The 18,209-nt window shown below is 56.3% G+C and overlaps 1 protein-coding gene across 2 annotated transcripts in view; it reads left to right on the top strand.

The window, feature by feature from the left end:
- Window positions 1–17,878, top strand: part of IGF1R (insulin like growth factor 1 receptor) — a 132,790-nt gene extending 114,912 nt beyond the window's left edge. For both annotated transcript variants that reach the window (XM_080651636.1, XM_080651637.1), the window contains exons 9-21: window positions 624–791; window positions 921–1,125; window positions 2,061–2,344; window positions 3,479–3,615; window positions 4,106–4,265; window positions 5,208–5,310; window positions 6,598–6,662; window positions 7,370–7,599; window positions 7,941–8,051; window positions 10,096–10,255; window positions 12,371–12,500; window positions 13,686–13,820; window positions 16,742–17,878. In XM_080651636.1, coding sequence (XP_080507762.1) covers window positions 624–791; window positions 921–1,125; window positions 2,061–2,344; window positions 3,479–3,615; window positions 4,106–4,265; window positions 5,208–5,310; window positions 6,598–6,662; window positions 7,370–7,599; window positions 7,941–8,051; window positions 10,096–10,255; window positions 12,371–12,500; window positions 13,686–13,820; window positions 16,742–17,267 — 2,414 coding nt within the window. In that variant the 3' untranslated portion in view covers window positions 17,268–17,878. The remainder of the gene's footprint in view (window positions 1–623; window positions 792–920; window positions 1,126–2,060; window positions 2,345–3,478; window positions 3,616–4,105; window positions 4,266–5,207; window positions 5,311–6,597; window positions 6,663–7,369; window positions 7,600–7,940; window positions 8,052–10,095; window positions 10,256–12,370; window positions 12,501–13,685; window positions 13,821–16,741) is intronic.
- The last annotated feature ends 331 nt before the right edge of the window (window positions 17,879–18,209 follow it).

The following is an 18,209-nucleotide window of genomic DNA, read 5'->3' on the forward strand; positions in this document are numbered from 1 at the left end:
TCCCTTTCTCCCCCTCTCTCTCTCCTTCTCTCCCTCTCCCTCCGTCTCCCTCTCTTCTTCCCTTCCTCCCTCCCTCCGTCCCTCTCTCTCTCTTCCTCTCCCTCTCTGTCTTTCCCTCCCTCTCTCCTTCTCTGTCCCTCTCCCTCCCTCTCTTCTTTTCTTCCTCCCTCCCCCACCCTCCCTCCCTCTCTCCCTTTCTCTCTCTCTCCTTCCAGCCCCTTTTACTTCCCCTTTTCATCTGGGTTCTCGCCATTGGAACCGGTGATTCCAAAATCTCAGATGAGATGCAGGTTGCTCGTGTTCACCGCCTGCAACACGTGTGGAAGCCCCGCGTGTGGACTCCCAGGCATCGCTCCGCCCTGGGTCCCCCCACCTTGTCTGACAGCAGCTCAGTCGCGTGCGTCCTCCCGGTGCCCTGGTCACGGAGGCCAGAGGGAGACCGGAGGCCAGAGGGAGACACCGCCCTGGCCTGTGCTGTTTCCACGTGCGGCCCTCACTGTGCCCCTCCGTGCTGCCCTCCTCTCCGGGGCCGGACGCGGGCTCCGGGGTGGTTGGCACGGAGGCTGAGGGCCCGGATCTTGGGTCCCTTCCGTCTCCCCAAACGCCCGCTGTTCTCCTTCCAGTGCCTTCCATCCCCCTGGACGTCATCTCGGCCTCCAACTCCTCCTCGCAGCTGATCGTCAAGTGGAACCCGCCCTCCCTGCCCAACGGGAACCTGAGCTACTACATCGTGCGCTGGCAGCAGCAGCCCCAGGACGCCTACCTGTACCGGCACAACTACTGCTCCAAAGGCAGGGAACGGGGACCCGGGGGGTGGGGGCGCCCCTGCGAGCCTGCGTCCCAGCCCCCAGGGGCCGCGGTCGGGCCGTGACCTCCCAGCGGGGTGACCTGGCTCTCCTGCGCCCCCCTTTCCCGAGCAGACAAGCTCCCCGTGCGGAAGTACACAGACGGCACCTTCGACATCGAGGAGGTGACGGAGAACCCCAAGACCGAGTCGTGCAGCAGCCCCAAGGGGCCTTGCTGCGCGTGTCCCAAAACCGAGGCCGAGAAGCAGGCGGAGAAGGAGGAGGCCGAGTACCGCAAGGTCTTCGAGAACTTCCTGCACAACTCCATCTTCGTGCCCAGGTGCGTCTCCGGGGAAACCGGTCCCGGCCGGGGCTCCCTGGCGGGCCTGTCGCTTCCTCTCCCCGCTGCTAGCTGGTGGATCCGGGACCGCGGGGCGGCACCAAGTCGCCATCAAGGAGGGACAAGTGCCCGGCCGGTGTGGCTCAGGGGTTGAGCGTCGACCTCTGAACCAGGAGGTCAGGGTTCCATTCCCGGTCAGGGCACACGCCCGGGTTGTGGGCTCCATCCCCAGTAGGCGGCGTGAAGGAGGCAGCCGATCCGTGATTCTCTCTCATCATTGATGTTTCTCTCTCTCCCCCTCTCCCTTCCTCTGTGAGATCAATAAAATGTATTTGAAAAATAAAGATGAAGAAAACAGGAAGGAAGGAAATCCCTTACTATTGCTCGGCTCTTAGCCAGGAGGGCTGCCTACCTCCTTTCAGTCCCGGGTTAAGGTTTTGCTTTTTTTTTTTTTTTTTAAATATATTTTATTGATTTCTTACAGAGAAGAAGGGAGAGGGATAGAGAGTTAGAAACATTGATGAGAGAGAAACATCCATCAGCTGCCTCCTGCACACCTTCTACTGGGGATGTGCCCGCAACCAAGGTACATGCCCTTGACTGGAATCGAACCCGGGACCCTTGAGTCCGCAGGCCGACGCTCTATCCACTGAGCCACACCGGTCAGGGCTAGGTTTTGCTTTTCTTAAAAAAAAAAAAAAAAGAGAGAGAATGGGAAAAAAATACATAATGAGGTATCATTTCATCTTTTTTTATCATTTCATCTTTTAATGACTGTATTAGCTAAATTAATTAATAAAAATAATAATAGAAATATCACAACCAAAAAAAAAAAAAAAAAGATTTTGCTTTTCTCTCCATGACTCCAACCCGAGGCGGAGACGAGACGAGAGCGACGGAGGCCCGTGCAAGCCCGGTGTGTCTCTCCTTTGCAGGCCCGAGAGGAAGCGCAGGGACGTGGGGCAGATTTCCAACACCACCCTCTCCGGCCGGAGCAGGAACAGCACGGTGGCGGACGCCTTCAACAGCACCGACTCGGACGACATGGAGACGGAGCACCCCTTCTTCGAGAGCAGGGTGGACAAGAAGGAGAGGACCGTCATTTCCAACCTGAAACCCTTCACCCTCTACCGCATCGATATCCACAGCTGCAACCACGAGGCCGAGAAGCTGGGCTGCAGCGCCTCCAACTTCGTCTTTGCGAGGACCATGCCTGCAGGTACGGCGCGATCCAGCGGCAGCCACCCCGACTCCCCGCTTGTTTAAGAATGGGGGCTGCCTGGCCAGCGCGGCTCAGTGGTTGAGCGTCGACCTATGAACCAGGGGGTCACGGTTCGATTCCCGGTCAGGGCACATTCCCCGGGATGTGGGCTCGATCCCCAGTAGGGGGTGTGCAGGAGGCAGCCCATCTGTGATTCTCTCTCATCATGGATGTTTCCGTTTCTCTCTCCCTCTCCCTTCCTCTCTCAAATAAATAAAAATATACTTATAGAAATAAATAAATAAATAAATAAGAAGTGTGGGTGCTTAGCTGTGGGCAGCCCGGTAGACCCCCTCCTGGCGACATCACTCCCACCCCAGAATCTCTACACAGAGTACAAAAGAGCACGGAGGTCGCTTCAAGGTCACCGCTCCTCCTCCTCCTCCTCCTCCTCCTCCTCCTCCTCCTCCTCCTCCGGCTGGGTTCACGGCGCGCATTTCCATGGCCTTTCCCCGTCTGTGCCAGGTCCCTCCTGAGTCCTCACCACTCCAGTGACGTCCCCAGCTAGCTGCCTTGACTCTGAGTGACCTTCACTCCCCAAGGTCATCTCCTGGAGCCGCCTTTGGTCCTCCTGGTTGGGTCTTCTCCATCCCCTTGTAGGTTAGAGGCTGCCTGTGGCTCAGACAGACGCCCACCCATCTTTAAGGATGGATGCAGCCCTAGCCGGTTTGGCTCAGTGGATAGAGTGTCAGCCTGCAGACTGAAGGAGTCCCCAGTTCGATCCCCAGTAGGGGGCGTGCAGGAGGCAGCCGATCCATGAGTCTCTCTCATCATGGATGTTTCTCTCTCTCTCCCTCTCTCTTCCTCTCTGACATCAATAAAAATAAAAAATTAAAAGGGTGGATGCGGTGCCCCATTCCCTGTCCCGGAGGCGGCAGGGGGTGGCCGAGGCTGGCATCGCGAGACTCACGGGTCATCGCGTGCCTCCGCCTCCCAGACCTGCGGTGTGAGCGAGCACCCAGCTCACGGGGACTGTGCGGTCGCCGTCCTCAGCCCTGGGCCTGAGGAGGGCGCTCGTGGGTGAGCCCGGCGTGGGCATCCCTCCCGGGGGACCGAATCCGACTTGATGGCTTGTTTCTAACGGTCACACAGAGGGAGCAGATGACATTCCTGGGCCGATCACCTGGGAGCTGAAGCCTGACAACACCATCTTCTTAAAGTGGCCGGAACCTGAGAATCCCAACGGCCTGATCCTCATGTATGAGATAAAATACGGGTCACAGGTCGAGGTGAGACGGGGCCGGGGGCGGGTCTGCTTGGGGCTCCTTCGCAGGATACCATAGGTTACAGTGCGACACAGGCCCCTCCTGCTTAGCTGGACTTTAAACCATAAAATAAGGGCTGAGCCCGGCTGGCGTGGCTCAGGGGTTGGGAGTCAACCTGTGAACCAGGAGGTCACGGTTCGATTCCCGGTCAGGGCACCTGCCCGGGTTGCGGGCTCCATCCCCAGCAGGGGGCGTGCAGGAGGCAGCCGGTCCGTGATTCTCTCTCATCATGGATGTTTTTCTCTCTTTCCCCCTCTCCCTTCCTCTCTGAGATCAATAGACATATATTTAAGAACAAAAAAAAAAACTTGGGTGCCTTTTAAGGCTTGCTTTCCTCCCTTCTATTGCAAATCAGGATCAGGGGCCAGTGGAAGGGAGAGACTGAGCCGCGGGAGTCCCCCGTGTCTCAACGTGTCTGTGGGAAGTCGACATATATCCGTTTCCTTTCCCCCAGGACCAGCGGGAGTGCGTGTCCCGGCAGGACTACCGGAAGCACGGAGGGGCCAAGCTGCAGAAGCTCAGCCCGGGGAACTACACGGCCCGCATCCAGGCCACCTCTCTGTCTGGGAACGGGTCCTGGACGGAGCCCGTGTTCTTCTACGTCCAGGACAAAGGTGAGGCTGGGGGAGGGAGCCGCTGGGAGGCCAGAGAAACGTGGGCCGGGACGGGGGAAGCCTGGGTTATCCTGGCTCGTCGGTATTCTGTCCTGGGAGTGCCGGTGACAGGGATGAGCCGGGGCTGCGAGGAGCTCAGGGCTCTCAGATGCCTGACGGGACCGTCATGTCTGGGGAGAATTCAGAGCTACTTGGGCAAGGGGTGCCAGGCAGCTATTTTGTGTGTGTGTGTGTGTGTGTGTGTGTGTGTGTGTGTTTTATATTTTTACTCATTTCAGAGAGGAAGGGAGAGGGAGAGAGAGAGAAACATCCATGATGAGAGCCCTTGACCGGGAATCAAACAGTGACCTCCTGGTTCCTAGGTTGATGCTCAACCACTGAGCCACGCTGGCGGGCTGTGTGTGTGTGTGTGTGCGTGTGTTTTTTTAATTCTTTGTGGCACTGTGTTAAGACGGATGAAAAGGCCAGTACGGCTCGAGCGCTGGATCCGTAAGAATCTCTCTGCCTTTTATTTCAGCAAATGCATGCGTTTTCCTTTACGGTCTTTAAGCTGCAGACAAAGGCTATTTTGCTTGAGCCCGTCATTGGAACTGTTACGGCAGAGGACACTGTACTTTAAAAAGAAAAATGGGCCCTGGCAGGCATGGCTCAGTGGTTGAGCATTGACCTTTGACACAAGAGGTCATGATGCCATTCCCGGTCAGGGTAAATGCCCCGGCTGTGGGCTCCATCGCCAGTAGGGTGGCGTGCGGGAGGCAGCCGAGCCACGACTCTCTCTCATCATGGATGTTTCTCTCTGTCTCTCTCTCTCTCTTCCACTCTCTCTAAAAATCAATGGAAAAATATCCTCGGGTGAGGATTAACAAAAGAATGAATGAATGAATGAAAGGAGTAGCCTGTTCACCTCGTGACCTTTGACCCTTACCCCTTGCGTTCCCGCAGCGGCGTATGACAGTTACGCCCACCTGGTCATCGCGCTGCCCATCGCCATCGTGCTGATCGTCTGCGGGCTGGCCGTCACGCTGTACCTCATCCACAGGAAGCGGTGAGTAGCAGGGGGAGAAGACGCTCGGGTGTGTGTTGGGTGGGAGGGGGCTACGGGGTGTGAGTTAAGGTCAACTTTGTGAGGAAATAGTTTAGGGCTCGGAAAGCCTGATTTTCCAATCCGATGTGCTTCCTGGAAACAGAGAACTTTTTGTTTGTTGGTTGGCTTGTTTTTGGTGAATCCTCACCCGAGGATATTTTTCCATTGATTCTTAGGGACCGTGGATGTGGGGGGAGAGAGAGGAACATTGATGTGAGAGAGACACGTTAATGGGTTGCCTCCTGCACATGCCCTGACCCGGGCCAGGATCAGGCTTGCAACCCAGGTACGTGCCTTAGACCGGAATTGAACCCAGACCCCTTGGTCTGTGGGCTGACGCTCTAACCACTGAGCCAAACCGGCAAGGGTGAGAATGTTTTTCTAATGATTCAACAACGATGCCATTTTTTCTGATGATGCCACTGTCCCCGCACTGGTCACTCAATCACACAGATACCGCTGCCCTGCCAAGCTTCCCCAAGCCTGATCTGTGAGCCCTGTCAATCCAGTAACCCTTCCTGTTAATTTCCAGTGACGTTAAGAGATGAATGTTTCTTCCAAAGCTCTAGTCTGGCCCGGCCGGCGCGGCTCAGAGGTTGAGCATCGACCTATGAACCAGGAGGTCACGGTTCGATTCCGGGTCAGGGCACATGCCCGGGTTGTGGGCTCGATCCCCAGTGTGGGGCGTGCAGGAGGCAGCCGATCCATGATTCTCTCTCATCATTGATGTTTCTATCTCTCCTTCTCCTTTCCTCTTTGAAATTAATAAAAATAGATTTTAAAAATTAATAAATAAAGGCTCTAATCTGCCCTAGCCGGTTTGGCTCAGTGGATAGAGCATCAGCTTGGGGACTGAAGGATCCCGGGTTCGATTCCGGTCGAGGGTGGCATGTACCTGAGTTGCAGTCTTGATCCCCAGCCCCGGCCGGGGGGGCGGGGGGAACAGGAGGCAACCAATCAATGTGTCTCTCTCATCGATGTTTCTCTCTCAGTCTCTCCCCCTCCCTTCCACCCTCCCAAAAAAAAAAAAAAAATCAGTGGAAAAAATATCCTCGGGTGAGGATTAACAAAAAATAAAAATAAAAAGGGCTCTAATCTGAGGGCCCCAAGCTCTGCTCACTCTTTCTCCGGGAACTGAATGAAACAGAATGAATAAAATGGTGATAGCAAAGATGCAAGTCTCTGCAGAAGTGCGTGGGGATGGGGTTTTTTTCTTTGCCTAACGTGTCCCCCTTTTGGCTGGCGCAGTAATCGGATGGGGAACGGAGTGCTGTACGCGTCTGTGAACCCGGAGTATTTCAGCGCGGCCGACGGTAAGCTCAGCTCCCTGCGTGGGGACGCCGGGTCCCATCACTTTCGGGGAGGTGTGGGGGGTGGCTCATTTAGGGGGAGAAGAGGTCTGCATTATTTGCAGGTAGTCTGTCTTCGGTAACACTTTTTTTTTTTAAATCAGAGTTCTTAGCAGTTTGCTGAGTATCTCAAAAATCCCTCACTGCCCAGCCGGTGTTGCTCAGTGGGTAGCGTCAGCCCGTGCAATCTTTACATTCTGTCTTGCTCTTTGTCTTTGAAATCCAGGGTGAATTTTAGACTTACAGCATGTCTCCAAGTGGACTACTTTCTGGGTCTTATTTTTCATTATTTTTAAAATATATCTTTATTGTTGAAAGTATGACCGATGTCCCCTTTAGTTTTTTGGGTGTTTTTTTTTTTTTTTCCCATTGACCGCCCCCCGCCCCATCCCGCATCTGAAGTTCTTCTCATATGCTGTTAGTATCCTCGAATTTTCTGGGACTCCTTGAGGATTTGAAATACCAGAATTGGAGGACATGCTTGCCTCTTGGAATCCACAGCACGTGGGACATTGCGGGACAAGCCAAGTCGCTGCCCCCCATGTCCTCCTAGGCTGGCTTTGGGAAGTGGCATTGCACATTCTTCTCCCCCAGCGGTTTCCCCTCCGAAACACGTTCTGCACAGGTGCCCGTGGCGACACCCCCATCAGCTCCCGTTTCTTCTTCCTCAGTGTACGTGCCCGACGAGTGGGAGGTGGCCCGGGAGAAGATCACCATGAACCGGGAGTTGGGCCAGGGCTCCTTCGGCATGGTGTACGAGGGTGTGGCCAAGGGCGTGGTCAAGGATGAGCCGGAAACCAGGGTGGCCATCAAGACAGTCAACGAGTCCGCCAGCATGCGGGAGCGGATCGAGTTCCTCAACGAGGCCTCGGTGATGAAGGAGTTCAACTGTCACCATGTGGTGAGAGGAGGCGAATCCCCACACCGGGAGGGCCACGGAGAGAGAGGGCCACGCCTGTGGGTTTGGCGACTCGCCCCTTCCCCCCCCCATCGCCTCACTGCTGCCCCCAGACGCCTGTGCACACGGAGACTCTGTGTGTGACAGGCTGTGGCCGTGAATGATGCTGTAAATATCCAGATGGCCCTTGGCAGGACAAAGGTTCCCCACCCCTGACACGTGGAGGGTCGGCCTCCCCTTGTGAGATTCCTGAACACGTATGTGGCCCGTGCATCCGGGCCGTGGAGGAACACCCACCCCATGGGACTCTTCTCCTCTGAGTCCTCTGTCTCCCTCCCTCCCAGGTGCGTTTGCTGGGTGTGGTGTCCCAGGGCCAGCCGACCCTGGTCATCATGGAGCTCATGCCCCGGGGTGACCTCAAGAGTTACCTCAGGTCTCTGAGGCCGGAAATTGAGGTGGGTTTTGGTTTTTCTGTTTGTTTGTTCTTAATTTATATGTTTTTTGTTGTTGTTTAACTTTCACCCAAGGATATTTTTTCCATTGATTTTTAGCGAGAATGAAGGGGGGGTCGGGGAGAGACAGAGAGAAACATGGATTGGTTGCTTCCTGCATGCCCCCAACCAGGGCTGGGAGCCTGCAACCTAGGTATGTGCCCTTGACGGGAATCGAACCCAGGACCCTTTACTCCACAGTCTGACGCTCTACCCACTGAGCCAAACCAGCTAGGATTGGGTTTTGGTTTTGATTGACGTCACATCTGACATGTTCTCCTTGCAACGTCTTTGAATCTGTCTACATTGAACGCTTGGTCATAGATCCTTTCTGGGGCCAGTTCCCTCCCGCACTGCCACCTCCCCTGACTCCACCCAGAGACCCATGTCAGCACTGAGCCCTCCCTGAAGCCTGGCCTGTCCCGACTTCGTGCACCCGTCCCGCCCCCCCTCCCCAAACACACACACACGCCCCCTCCCTGCCCTGACAGCTGTCTGTGCCCTTGAGACCAGGGAGCTGACCTTGTCAAACCCTGTGCCTGAAGTCCAGGCTCCGTACTATGCTTTGGAATGAGAACCTTGCACGATTTTAGCTCCATCTAGTAAAAAACATCGATCTGTTTTGAGCTACAAATCCTTTTTATAAAATAAATATTTTTAATTGATTTTTTAGAGAGAAAGGAAGGGGGAGAGAGAGAGAGAGAGAGAGAGAGACAGAAACATCGACAAGAGAGAAACATCATCAATTAACTGCTTCCTTGACTGGCTGCCTCCTGCACGCCCCCTACTAGAGATCGAGCCCACAACCCGGGCATGTGCCCTGGCCAGGACTCGAACCTGTGATCTCTTTGTTCCTGGGTCGATGCTCAAGCACTGAGCCACACTAGCCAGGCATGAGCTTTAAATTCTAAACCGGCTTTATTCGTCACCCTGGTGCCCCTCCCTCCTGTTGGGTGAACCCAGGAGCCCACTTTTTAACACACGGAGGCGTGACTTTTAAGTGAGTGATTCTGAGAACAGACCGGTAGATAAATACTTAGAAGCAGCAGCAGGAACATCCGTCCCTTCATTTGGCGACCTCGGTGGGACCGAGTGCTCACTGCGACCCTGGCTTGGCTGCGTGTCCAATAGCTCCAAGAACACTCCCCGTCCCGCACCCCTCCCCCGACCCGACCCTCCCCCTCCCCCACCCCTCCCCGTAGGAGTTTTTGTCCACCCGTCTCTGTTGGTGCTTGATCCTTTGTTTTCTTTGAACGTGCAGCTTAATCCTCTTCCAGGAGCAGTTCCTTCATTTCAGTTCTGAGTGTCTGTGCCCAACGGGGCTTCTTTAGTCAGCAGATGGAGGAAGCCACATGGGCACAGACACTCAGAACTGAAATTAAGTTCTGAGTATCCTTCCGCTGGGCCAGATGAGCTTGGTGGTGCTGGGAGGGCCATGAGTGTGGGCAGAGGCCACGCCCACCCCCTGCTCCACCCAACAAGGGGCCCCAGCGCCCCTGTTCTGCCCGACTCAAAATAGAAAAGGCGGGTCCCAAGGTGTGCGTGTGGGTGTTTCTCTCTGCAGCCCTGTGTGAGGCAGCAGCGCGCGACTTGATCGTGAAGCAGATGCTGTGTCTCTGCCCTAACGCAGTCCTTTTTCTCCTGTTGTTTTTTTTTTTTAATATATTTTTATTGATGTCAGAGAGGAAGGGAGAAGGAGAGGGAAAGATAGAAACATCCATGATGAGAGAGAATCATGGATCGGCTGCCTCCTGCATGCACCACACTAGGGATGGAGCCTGCAACCCGGGCACGTGCCCTGACCGGGAATCGAACCGTGCCCTCCTGGTTCATAGGTCGACGCTCAACCGCTGAGCCACGCCGGCCGGGCGAACACGTTCCTTCTGAACAAGGCCTGATTCCTGAGCGGCATACCCCGTGCGGCTCAGACTGAGCAAAGATGGGTTTGCAAACCTCGAAAAGCGCCTAGATGCTCACGTGAATTGTTGTTCTTTTCTGTCTCCAACAGAATCACCCCATCCTCTCACCGCCGACCCTCAGCAAGATGATCCAGATGGCCGGGGAGATTGCGGACGGCATGGCGTACCTCAACGCCAACAAGTTCGTCCATCGAGACCTTGCTGCCCGGAACTGCATGGTGGCTGAAGATCTGACCGTCAAGATCGGAGGTGAGTCCTTGGCTTCCAAGACCTGAGCAGGGACTCGACTCGCACGTGTTTTAGGGGGCGCGTCGGGGTGGGGCCCCCCCCCCCCGTGGGGAGGTTTTCCCGTGCATCTTGTGGGCGCAGAGGCTTGCTCTTGGGAATAATGTCGTCGTCTCCAGTGACAGCCCATCACAGGCCTGGCCGGGCTGGCTCTGATCCTGACAGCACAGTGGGCACGCGGTCCAGGTAGTGGGCAAGGCTGGGCTGAGGCCCAGGCCCTCAGGTTGCGTCTCCTGGGATTTGGGGCCTTTTTTTTAAAAAAAAAAAAAAATATATATATATATATATATTTTATTGATTTTTTTACAGAGAGGAAGGGAGAGGGATAGAGAGTTAGAAACATCGATGAGAGAGAAACATCGATCAGCTGCCTCCTGCACACCTCCCACTGGGGATGTGCCCGCAACCAAGGTACATGCCCTTGACCGGAATCGAACCTGGGACCCCTCAGTCCACAGGCTGACGCTCTATCCACTGAGCCAAACCAGTCAGGCTTGGGGCCTTTCTTGGCAGAACAATTCTAAGCATCGGAAATAATCGAGACAGTGTTCTCGGGGGACTCTGACTTAGGAATAATGGTTGCCATCCAGAGTACCAACATTGCCCGGCCGGTGTGGCTCCGTGGTTGAGCGTTGACCTCTGAACCACGAGGTCACGGCTCGATTCCCAGGCCAGGGCACATGCCTGAATTTGGGGCTCGATCCCTCTCCCTTACTCTCTGAAATGGATAAATATATAGAAAGCACCAATAGTTTCCCTCCAATTTTCTTTTTATTTTTAAAAAAAAATGATTATTTCTAAACAAAACATTAAGCACAGAGACAAGCTACAGAAACTCGTGACCGGGAATCGAACCGTGACCTCCTGGTTCAGAGGTCAACACTCAACCACGGAGCCACACCGGCCGGGCCGAATGAACGTTTGCAAAGGGGGAGCAGCCCTTTCTCCTGGGAGGAGCCTGGGAGAGGGAGTCCCTGTGGGGAGGGCTGCATGACCGAGAGGGAAATCAGTCTGACAAAGAAGCAATCACGTAGGGTCATGAAGCCAGCCTGCCATCACCCAATTTCGTGACATCTTCTATCTAGAGGCAGGGAAGATGCGAGAGATTTTCGAAAACGAGAGGCGTTTCATGTTGAGACACATTAGTGAGTAATCGCATCAGAGGCCTGGTCCATAGCATCTCTCGGGATTCTTGCTGTGTTTTTTTTCACCGTGAATCGGTGCTCAGTATCCCCCCCTGATTAGACGGTGAAACCGTGTTCCTCCCTGGGGCAGAGGGGCAACGCCATCGGGGCAATAAGGGCCAGCGTGCTCCTGCTTTCCGTCAAGTTCAAAACCACGTGAGCCCGGCTGGTGTGGCTCAGTGGTTGAGCATCGACCCAGGAACCAAGAGGTCGTTGGTTCCATTCCCAGCATATGCTGAGCCCGATCCCCAGTAGGGGGCGTGCAGGAGGCAGCTGATCAGTGATGTTCCTCTCTCATCAATGTCTCCATCTCTCTATCCCTCTTCCTTCCTCTCTCTCTCTAAAAATCAATAAAAACATGTTTAAAAAAACACACATACACACACAAAAAAACACGTGAGAATGACCTTGAGTCTACACAAGACATATTTTCTTTTCTTTTTTAAAAATATATTTTTATCGATTTCAGAGAGGGAGAGAGAGAAACATCCATGATGAGAAAGAATCATGGATTGGCTGCCTCCTGCACGCCTCCTACTGGGGATGGAGCCCGCAACCCAGGCATGTGCCCTGACGGGGAATCGAACCTGGGACCTCCTGGTTCATAGGTTGATGCTCAACCACTGAGCCACACCCAGCCGGTCGCTGCCTCTCATGTGAAATGCAATAAGGGATTAACTTTTTCAAAGAATCCAGTGGAAAGGGCATTTAGCAGCAGAGCTTTCTCGGTGTCTGCTTGGCATGTGGCTAATCACTGGTGCCTCGCGGTTCTGCCGAGGGGATTGCAGACACTGCCGCGCGGCCCCTTTAGGAGGCGGGGCCCCCTCCCAGCAGGGATGTCCCTTCGGTGCTTGTCCCCTGAGCATCACTCTCCTGCCTCCTCCCCGCCCCGCAGATTTCGGCATGACTCGCGACATCTACGAGACCGACTATTACCGGAAGGGCGGGAAGGGGCTGCTGCCTGTGCGCTGGATGTCCCCCGAGTCCCTCAAGGACGGCGTGTTCACCACCCACTCCGATGTCTGGTAGGCGAGACTGTCCCCGGAATGCGAGCCCCGCCGGCCTCCACCAATCCCCCATCCCGACCCACACTCCCCCTCTTCGGCTCAGCAGAGAGAGCCAGGGGGTGGAGGTTCCCCAACTGGGAGTTTGTCAAGCGGCTTGATTGTCCCAGGCCACGTGTGAGGCCACGGATGAGGCCACTAAATCCCTGTCCTGGCCGGGCCTGGGAATCCACATGAACTTACAGCGGAAACTCGTTTCTGGAACTGAATTGGTTCCGGAAGCCTTTGGAGAGACAATGAGTTCGAAAACCACATCGTTTCCCCTCCGATTAGAAATAATGTAAATCGAATTAATCTCCCCCAGGCCCACAAATGATTCCGTTTCGACCTTTCTCATATTCAGTACATGTCAAAGGTACCCGTTTAATCTATAAGCAGACACTGCTTTTCTTAAGTTGATCGGACCACCCCCTCCCAGCCTTAAAGGAATTTTGCATCGATCGCTGCCTCCGAAATGCTGTGACAGGCTAACCGCTTTTCCTTTACCCAAATCAACAACCGTTTTTCTACCTGGTCAAGTGCCTGTGACTGGTGTATACTGCACACGTTCACACCCTTTGCCTCGGGACGGCCTCGCGATAATTTAAAATGGTGCTGGTTGTCACCAGCCACAAAAGCATCTCTCCTTTGCTTGCTGCCTCTGAGACGCTTTTTGTCACGCTCTCAGCACGAAAGGGTTGTCAGGTCGAACACTGAAGTTTTGGTCGACAACTGAGACATTTTTTTTTTTTACTGTGAGCACCTTGGTCGAGAACTCACTTGTTCCAGAAGGGAGACGTTCGAAAAACGAGGCTTGACTCTTTTGGGGTCACGCACGTTTGGGAGACTGCCCTGCCCCAACTCTCTTGCCTGGGGGAGGGGGTTCAAGTTCAAGGGCCCCTGAACCTCCCTGCCCTTCAGTGTCCTGAGGTCTGCATTACCTCAGCGTCCAGGGCTGCACTGATCTGCAGGAGACGGAGACGTGGCGGCAGCCAACGAGGACCGCTGTTGCCCGCGTAGCGCGGAGCCTGGCTCCCTGGCTGCCCAGCGTGCAGTCCCCAGGGCAGGGGGCGGCCGGGGGGGCGGGTTGGAAGAGCGTTGGGAAGGGGCGGGCACGTGTTCTGTGCACCCGTCAAGGCCTCATGTCTGCCCCTCTGCTCACTGCAGGTCCTTTGGCGTTGTGCTCTGGGAGATCGCCACGCTGGCCGAGCAGCCCTACCAGGGCCTCTCCAACGAACAGGTCCTGCGCTTCGTCATGGAGGGCGGCCTCCTGGACAAACCCGACAACTGCCCCGACATGCTGTACGTGGTTCCCGGGCCCTGCGCTTTGGGGGCGGCGGGGACGAGGCCCGTCCTGCGGGAGGACCTGCGCCTTCCTCCCACCCCGCCTTGGCGGGGCGCCCTGCGGCGTCTCAGGCTGACATCTCTGTGAAATGTTACACGGATGCCACCCATGCCCACCTTCTCCACGCAGAGTTGGTTGTTTTTCTTGAATAAGGCAGCACGGGCATCGGTTACTCTTTCTTTTTAAAATGTGTTGATGTCAGAGAGGAAGGGAGAGGGAGAGAGAAACATCCATGATGAGAGAGAATCATGGATCAGCTGCCTCCTGCATGCCCCCTACTGGGGATCGAGCCCACAACCCGGGCATGTGCCCTGACTGGGAATCGAACCCGGGACCCTTTGGTCCACAGGCCGACGCTCTATCCACTGAGCAACACCAGCCAGGGCTGCACTGCGCGCCTTGGCTGTGATCACCACCTTATGCGTGCAGTAGGGTGGGGAGACAGAGGCACGCGGTGTGCAGGCCGGAGCCAGCCCCCGCCACCAGTGGGGAGTTCAGTGAAGGACGCTCCAGACACCAGAGCTGACGGGCTGTAGAAAATGTGCTTTTTCTACAGACGAGTTCTATCAGCTCATAAATCCTCCTAGGATCTGCAGAGTGTTCTTGTGGAGAGGGTGTGAACAGGTCTGGAATCCCGCAGCGTGACCGACTTCCTTTTAGGGACAGCGCTGGGAGGGCTGGGACCCTGGGGTGGTCTAAAAGAGGCATCAGGCCCTGGCCACTGTCGCTCAGTGGATAGAGCGCCGGATGGCGGACGGAAGGGTCCCAGGTCCGATTCCGGTCAAGGGCACGTACCTGGATGGCAGGCTCGACCCCGGGCCCTGGTCAGTGCGGCACCCGGGGCTCATCAGCTGGCCACGACGGCCCACGTTTCGGGCTCACAGGCCAGACGGTGTCTGTTCCAACTACTCGACTCCCGGTAGGAGCTCAAGTGCAGCCGCAGACACTGTAAACAAGCCTGTTCCTGTTGCCACCAAACTTGATTTATTAGAGCAGGCGGCAGAGCAGGCGGCAAGCCGGGCTCCCACCCCCCCCCCCCCCCTCAGGGTCACGGCCTCTTCCGTCTGACCTCCCCGACCCCTTTCTCCCCACGCCTTTCAGGGCAGCTGGCCCGGCCGGCCTGGGCGCTGTCTCTTTGCAGGCCGGGGTCAGTGCCCCACCGCTTCTCTCCCTGGCGCCACAAGGTGGTCTGTTGGTCAAGTGGTCACCCCGACAGATGGCGGGAAGCCGTTTCGGGGTGCTTTGATCTTCCTAGGTATGAGGAGCTCTAGCTGGCCTTTTTAAAAAATCTATTTTTATTGATTTCAGAGGGGAAGGGAGAGGGAGGGAGAGAGAGAGAAACATCAGCGAGGAGAGAGAATCATGGATCGGCTGCCTCCCGCACGCCCCCTCCTGGGGATTGAGCCCCAACCCGGGCGTGTGCCCTGACCGGGAATCGAACCGTGACCTCCTGGTTCCTAGGTTGATGCTCAACCCCTGAGCCTTGCCGGTCAGGTTGCGGACTCAGTTGGCCATTTTTGTTGAAAAGCATCTCTTTAGCCAGTTTTTGGTTTGTTTGTTTTTAAGCCAGAGACTAGAACTTTCCAGCGCAAACAGAAGTGACAGAGAAGGCACTTGGGGTCCAAGCTCACGGCCTCCGCGCTCTGGGTCAGCCCGGCGTGTGCTCGCAGCCATGCTTTCACCCCAGAGGCCCGCCTCGCGGCTCTCTCGGCGTCTGGTGACCAAGCAGCAGTGGCTCGTCCGCAGCCACTCTGAGCCCTGGTCATAGCCTTGCCTGCCCAGCAGCTGCCTCCTGTCCCTGGGGTTCAGTCCCATTGCTGGGGTGACATTCTGTGGCCTGGTGACTGAGGGCCTCGCAGAGTTATATAGCCTGGGCACCATCATGGCCAGCTGGTGAGCCCCGGGTGCCATCGTGGCCAGCTGGTGAGCCCCGGGTGCCATGGTGGCCAGCTGGTGAGCCCTGGGTGCCATCGTGGCCAGCTGGTGAGTCCGAGTGCCACCCAGCTTTGCACTGTGCTCTCTGCCTGCCCCGGGCTTGTGCGGGGACTTGAGCACAGGGCTCTCCCTCCTGGTGAGGTCTCGTCCAGCTCTGAAGCAGCCTCTGCCCGTTAGCCACGTGCACTCACACTGTCCGCAGGCTCCTGTGGTGGTGCCTTCCACCAGGAGGCAGCTGAGAACACCGAGGTGAGGTTAGGAGAGAGGTCACTGTCTACAAAGCTGTGACCATTCCCCAACCTCATAGTGAGAAACCAGAGGTTTCCTGGGTTCTACATCTGAAGAGAAGATTGAATCGGTGGCTGCAAGAGACGCTCCCAATACAACACGGGCTTGTATTGGCGCTGTCGCCACCAATAATAACGCGTTGCAGCGGGCTCTGGGCACCTGGCTGCGTCCTTCTCGGGAAAACTCGAACCGCAGAGTTTGGGTTTTGCCCGGTGGTGGGAAAAGTCAGGAGAAGCTGAGGGCTACTTGGGCCACCAAAGAGGGAAATCCGGAGCCTGGCCGGCGTGGCTCAGTGGTTGAGCATCAACCTATGAACCAGGAGGTCATGGTTCGATTCCCCGTCAGGGCACATGCCTGGGTTGTGGGCTTGATCCCCCGTGTGGGGTGTGCAGGAGGCAGCCGATCCATGATTCTCTCTCATCATTGATGTTTCTCTCTCTCCCTCTTTCTTCCTCTCTGAAATCAATAAAAATATATTTTTTTTAAAAAAAAAAAAAAGGAGGGAAAGCCAGAGACTGAGAGAGGGTACAGAACTGGGACCGGCGTGCCCGTTGTGCCCGCAGAGGTGGGCAGAGCGAGCATTGGCCCCCGAGGCTGCTGGGCCAGGTGCAGCCCGGCAGGTGGGGCCCATCTCGGTCCGTCTGTCTCCCCGCAGGTTCGAGCTCATGCAGGTGTGCTGGCACTTCAACCCCAAGATGCGGCCTTCCTTCCTGGACATCATCGGCAGCATCAAGGACGAGCTGGAGCCCGGCTTCATCGAGGTCTCCTTCTACTACAGCGACGAGAACAAGCCGCCCGACACCGAGGAGCTGGACCTGGACCCCGACCACCTGGAGTGCGTGCCCCTGGACCCCTCGGCCTCCTGCTCCTCCCTGCCGCTGCCCGAGCGCCACTGCCACCACCACCACGACGGCCGCGAGCGCTACTGCCACCACCACCACGAGGGCCGCGAGCGCTACTGCCACCGCCACCACGAGGGCCGCGAGCGCTACTGCCCGCACCACCGCCACCACGAGGGCCGCGAGCGCGAGCGCCACTGCCCGCACCGGCCCGAGAACGGCCTGGGCCACCGCGTGCTGATCTACCGGGCCAGCTTCGACGAGAGGCAGGCTTACGCGCACATGAATGGGGGGCGCAAGAACGAGAGGCCCGTGCCTCTGCCGCAGTCCTCCACCTGCTGATGTGGGACCCAGTCCCGCGAGGCAGGGCCCCGTGTGTGTGTGTGTGTGTGTGTGTGTGTGCGCGTGTGCATGTGTGTGCACGTGTGCTCGGCGGGCGGGGGGCGGCCCCAACCATCTGGTCACGGCCTCCTGCACCTCGTGGGTCTGTGGCACCGCCCTGCTGCCCACAGGCAGGCCTCTCTGCCGTACACACACACACACACACACACACACACACACAAACACACGGGATGTCCCTTTTTTTCAATATGCAAGCAGCTTATTGCCCTGCCCAAACCCTTAACTGACACGGGCCTTTAAGAACCTTAATGACACTTAAAGCCACAGAACACTAGAGAATCGAGTCTCCTCACTCCTCTGCCTCTCTCTCTCTGATCTCTCTCTCTCTTTCTCTCTCTCTCTCCCTCTGATCTCTCTCTCTCTCTGATATCTCTCTCTCTCTCTCTGCTTCATCATGGAAAGAACATTTGCCACAAGCCCAGCCAGGACGCCCTTCTTATCCGATGGAGGGAAGGGCTGGCCGCCCCCGTGGCCCCCTCTTGCTCCCATGCACACCTGCCTGTCACCGTGGGTCCTTCTATAAAACATGTTGCAATGGCATTTTCTTTTTTAAAAACTGTGTCTTTAACCTGTGTAGGGACACACGACATTTACAAAGGGCCGTCGTTAATCCAAGGCTGTTGCCATTGTAACGCTGCCAAATTCTGCCAAAACCCGGGACTCCGTCAGTCCCTCGCCCCCACGCCCCCACCCCTCTCGTTTCCTGGTGGCCAGACGCGCGGGCGTGTGCGGTCTCCGGTCACTCCTGTGACAGCCACGCGGGCGGTAACCTCCATCCCGTCGTCCCTGGGGATTCTTGGCAAGGCTCACGTCCACGCAGGTCAGTTTGCCTTTGACTGGGTTATTCTTTGGGGGAACTGGACAGACGGGCACGTGCTGTCA

Source organism: Plecotus auritus, assembly GCF_963455305.1.
Source record: "Plecotus auritus genome assembly, chromosome: 15".
Lineage (NCBI taxonomy): Eukaryota > Metazoa > Chordata > Mammalia > Chiroptera > Vespertilionidae > Plecotus > Plecotus auritus.